Source organism: Geospiza fortis, unplaced genomic scaffold, assembly GCF_000277835.1.
Source record: "Geospiza fortis unplaced genomic scaffold, GeoFor_1.0 scaffold111, whole genome shotgun sequence".
Classification (NCBI taxonomy): Eukaryota; Metazoa; Chordata; class Aves; order Passeriformes; family Thraupidae; genus Geospiza; species Geospiza fortis.
In genome coordinates, this window is record NW_005054321.1 from 2,603,931 (window position 1) to 2,608,243 (window position 4,313).

Here is a 4,313-nt window from a genome sequence, read left to right on the forward strand (position 1 = left end):
GGGCGCCATGGGGGTGACGAGACAGAAGCACGCGAAGAAGATCATGGGCTTCTACAAGCACAACTTCCAGTTCCGCGAGCCCTTCCAGGTGCTGCTGGATGGCACCTTCTGCCAGGCCGCGCTTCGCAACAAGATCCAGATCCGGGAGCAGCTGCCCGGGTACCTGGGCGGCGCCGCGCAGCTCTGCACCACGCGGTACGGCGGGGAGCAAAGGTGCCCCGGGGGCAGAGGGGGGCTGAGGGTGACCTGCGGGAGGCTGGGAGCATCCTCGGACCCAGCTGCCGTTCCGAAAGCGGCACGGACTGCGGGGCCAGCGGTAACCCCGCTGTGTGAGGGAGGGCCGGGTGGGTCTCTTTCCCCCCCGCCAGCGTCTGCTTGTGGGGTGGTAACAACGGGGGCAAGCGGAGATCTGGGCCTGGAGGGAGCTCCTGCCCGGCCGGAGCTGCAGCCTGCCTGTGCTGGGTTGTTTCCGAAGCTGCTGTTCGCAAGGGAGGACAAGGATGAGCTAGACAAAGATATGGTAGTAAAACATGCGCACTACATACTGAAGTTGCCTCCAAGTTGCCTTTGTTATGACTTGATTAGGTATATTGTGTATATTAAAATACAAAAGTACAGTTACATTGTATATTTGCAATAACAGAATAGCCAACTGCCCTCTATGGAGGCATGTAGTGAAAGTACCAGGAACAGGTATACCCTGGGCTCGAAGAACACACTGAACCTTCTTGCACAGTGTATGGAACTGGCCTGCACTTCTATAAAGTATTGAGTCATGTCATTAGCTGTGGAAGGTTTGGGAATTGCAGTGATCCAAACTTTTCCTGTCTTGTTGAAACATCACCTGCTTCTTTTGTCAGCAGTATCTGTTGATCATTTTGACCAGCTTCCACTGAGGCCAGCTGAATGTTTGCTGTCAGAATACTGAGCTGCTGAGACAGCACCTCAATGTTATGAAAAGAGCCTCGCAGGGGAAATGAGCTGGCTTGCTGTGACCCCAGGTGGGGTCTCACTAGTGTGAAGTAGGGGGGAGAGTCCCCTGCCTCACCTTGCTGCCTGCACTGCTTTTGATGAAGCCCAGGACACAGCTAGCTTTCACACTGCTGGCTCATGTTTTGCTTCTCGTCCACCAACACACCTCCCTGGTCACTCTTGTCAGGGCTGCTCTCAGTCCATTCTCTTCCATCTCAATCCATTCGTGCTTGGGTTGCACTGACCCATATACAGGACCTTGCACTTGGCATTGTTGAACTTTATAAGGATTACACAAGCCCATCTGAAGCCTCTCCAGGCCCCTCTGGATGGCATTCCTTCCCTCCAGAGTGTCAACAGCACCACACAGCTCAGTGTCTATGGCTGACTTGCTGAGGGTGCACTGGATCCCACTGTCCATGTCACTGACAAAGATGCCAAATGTCCCAATACCAACCCCTAAGGAACAACACTTGTCACTGGTCTCCACTTGGACATTATGCAGTTTACTGCAATTCTTCAATACAACCCTCCAGTCAATCCATATCCACCCAGTGATACATCTGTCAAATCCATGCCTCCAGTGTAAAGACAAGGAGGTTGTGTGGAACAGTGTGCAGAGCTTTGCATAAGTCCAGTTGGGTGACATCTGTTGCCCTTCTTTATCCATCAGCACTGTAACTCTGACACAGAAGGCCGTCAGATTTTTCATGATTTCCCCTTAGTGAAGCCATGTTGGCCTTGTTTTCCTCACACCTTATGTACTTTTGAGGAGAAAAGTATAACGCTCCATAATCTTGCCAGGCACAGAGATGAGACTGACTGGCCTGTTGTTCCCCAGATCTTTTATTTCCATTTTTAAAATAAATTACATTTTCAAGTTTTATAATAAGTTAATTTAAAAATAAATTGAATTTTTAAAATAATTCTATTTGTTAGGTAGTATTTCATATGCTCGGTGATATTCAAGCATAAATTTAAGGACTCAGCATTGTCGCTGATGTGAATTATTTTTAAATCATTGAATATATCTTAATTTTATTACTGGTTAATCATGTTTACAGCCAAGGAAACCTTGCTGATGTCTTCAGATGGGCTATTGCTTTCAGAGTTCTGGGTGCCATTTACAAATCACAGAGCCTGAACAACTGGGCGTTGCTCATTCCTCAGTAACTCACATCAGCCTTTTGCTGTTGTAAAAAATATGAGGGGCTTTTTTTGTTTAAAAATTATTGTCTCTTTCGGTTTTCAGATGTGTCATAAAAGAACTTGAATCACTGGGGAAAGCACTGTATGGAGCAAAATTAATTGCCCAGAGATTTCAAGTTCGAAACTGTTCTCACCATAAGAATCCTGTGAGTGGTTCAACCTGTTTACTTTCCATGATTGAAGATGGCAACCCTCATCACTTCTTTATTGCCACACAGGTAAAAGCTCATGGGAAATGTAGCTCCATTTCTTTTGAAGTGATGTTTTGATACCTAAGGATAAGGAAGCCTACAGTAACTTTGATTATGAGGTTTTTAAATAGTTGGTGGGAATTAATCATGTAAAGCATTACTCGCTCTTTAATGTATTTCCTAATTACAAAGCAGGGAATCTTTTCTCCTACTTGAACAACTAGGGTTTTTTTATTTTGTAATGATATTGCTTACTTTAGGTGAAAGAGTATGAAAACATACTGACTACCTATTGACATGTAAAAAACAACTCATGAATGTTAATTTGCATATTGCTTGTGTGTGCATCCCCTTACCTGAACTGCTTTGCACAGTAGCCTGAAAAATGAAATTAAATGTTAACATCCATATAACTTCAATTTTAAGACATTTTGAACTAAAGAATAAATAACTATGCAAATAAAATAGGCTTTTTTTTCCTTGAGTTTGTTATTGGGCCTGCATGTATAAATGATACACAATACATATAAAAGAGTTAAAAGAGTTTATAGTAAAATTCTTTATAGTTATGTAAGTTACAGGAGTTAAAAAATTATTTATTACAGAAAAAATAATGTTACTTCTTGTGGTGTGGTGGTCTGCATACAAGTGAATTGGGACTTTTTCCTGAAAAAATGTATGTATGCATCTACATGCAGGAAAAAGGAAAATGTTGGTAAATTTTGCATCAGAAGAACAGCTAATCAGGAGAGAAAATGAAATTTAGTTGCTCTGCAGGGCCATGTATATCTGCTAGATTAAGTTTCTTATCTTTTTCATAATGTAATTTATCTTCATAGTTTTGTATTAAAAGTAGGTGCATTTGAATTGCAAATACCATTTCATCTGAAAATATTGACTAAAGTGTTTAATCTTGCAGGACCAGGAATTATCAAACAAAGTGAAAAGGAAGCCTGGCATTCCTCTCCTCTTTATTATTCAGAACACTATGGTGCTAGACAAACCTTCTCTTAAATCTCTGGCATTTGTTCAAAAGTTGCAGACAAATCAGCTTGTTCCAGAGTACCAAAAACAAAGTATTGTGGAGCTTAAAGAAAAAGAAGGACTAGTAAAGCAAGAAGGTGAAAAGAGAAGAAAGCGCAAAAGGGCAGGAGGCCCCAATCCTCTCAGCTGTCTGAAGAAGAAAAAGAAGAAAACACAGGAGGGTCAGGAGCCTTCTGCTGAAAAGAAGAAAAGAAGAAAAAGAAAACGAAATAGAGTTTCGAAAGCAGAAGCCATGCAGTCAGTGCAGAAGAATGAAGGAGAATAAACCTATCTTTGTAGACAACACAGAACTTGAACATTGTTTGAACTTTGAAAAAAAAAAGATAGATTAATATGCAGTCATATGACATTGAGTTGTTAATATTAAAATTTATTTTTATGAGATGATACTGCTTATTACTGTATCCCAGTATTTGCAGGTTATTGTCCTAATAATTTATTCTGTTATTTAGTATTGGGTTTGTGACAAAATATTTTGGAACCCTCATATTTCATTATTCTCTCCAGCATCATGGCTTGTGTTAAAATTCCCATGCTATGTAGCAGTTTCTTAGAAATGTTTCTTGGCCTCAATATGGATTTCAGTGGGATATTAGACTTCTTTCTAAATTGAAGTTGCTAATCTTAATAAAACTAGTTTTTACAGGTGGCCTGTTAGAGATTATGAAACTGACCTAATACAACACAATAGATTATTTATCTCTGTTTGAATACAAAAGTTAACTCTTGCAAAGAGACCTCATGCCCTCAAAAGCCCTGTCCAGCTTAAATTTCCCTGTGAGTACCATTTGAACCAGTACTTCTCTTGGTGTTGATCTTTATTTATTAAGAAAATCACAGAGGCTGTGCAAGTGTGTTGTTATTCCTGACATTATAAGGGCATCTCCAGTCTTGTCT

The 4,313-nt window shown here is 41.2% G+C and overlaps 1 protein-coding gene across 2 annotated transcripts; it reads left to right on the forward strand.

Annotated features, from left to right (window-relative positions):
* The first annotated feature begins 6 nt into the window (after positions 1 to 6).
* UTP23 (UTP23 small subunit processome component) lies at positions 7 to 4,066 on the forward strand. 2 transcript variants are annotated; one of them, XM_031056738.1, is made up of 3 exons: positions 7 to 213; positions 2,225 to 2,399; positions 3,292 to 4,066. In XM_031056738.1, exons 1-3 carry the CDS (start codon positions 8 to 10, stop codon positions 3,679 to 3,681), a joined length of 771 nt encoding a protein of 256 aa, XP_030912598.1. In that variant the 5' UTR covers position 7; the 3' UTR covers positions 3,682 to 4,066. The 2 variants fall into 2 exon arrangements, with proteins under 2 accessions (XP_030912598.1, XP_005420746.1); XM_005420689.2 differs by having other exon boundaries at positions 7 to 195.
* Positions 4,067 to 4,313: the final 247 nt, after the last annotated feature.

Excerpts from the sequence above, each read along its gene's own strand:
- UTP23 (XM_031056738.1), top strand. The coding sequence starts at position 8 with ATGGGGGTGACGAGACAGAAGCACGCGAAGAAGATCATGGGCTTCTAC. Across the intron at positions 214-2,224 it reads CGGTACGGCGGGGAGCAAAG|ATGTGTCATAAAAGAACTTG; the intron begins GTGCCCCGGGGG and ends TTCGGTTTTCAG. Across the intron at positions 2,400-3,291 it reads ACTTCTTTATTGCCACACAG|GACCAGGAATTATCAAACAA; the intron begins GTAAAAGCTCAT and ends TTAATCTTGCAG.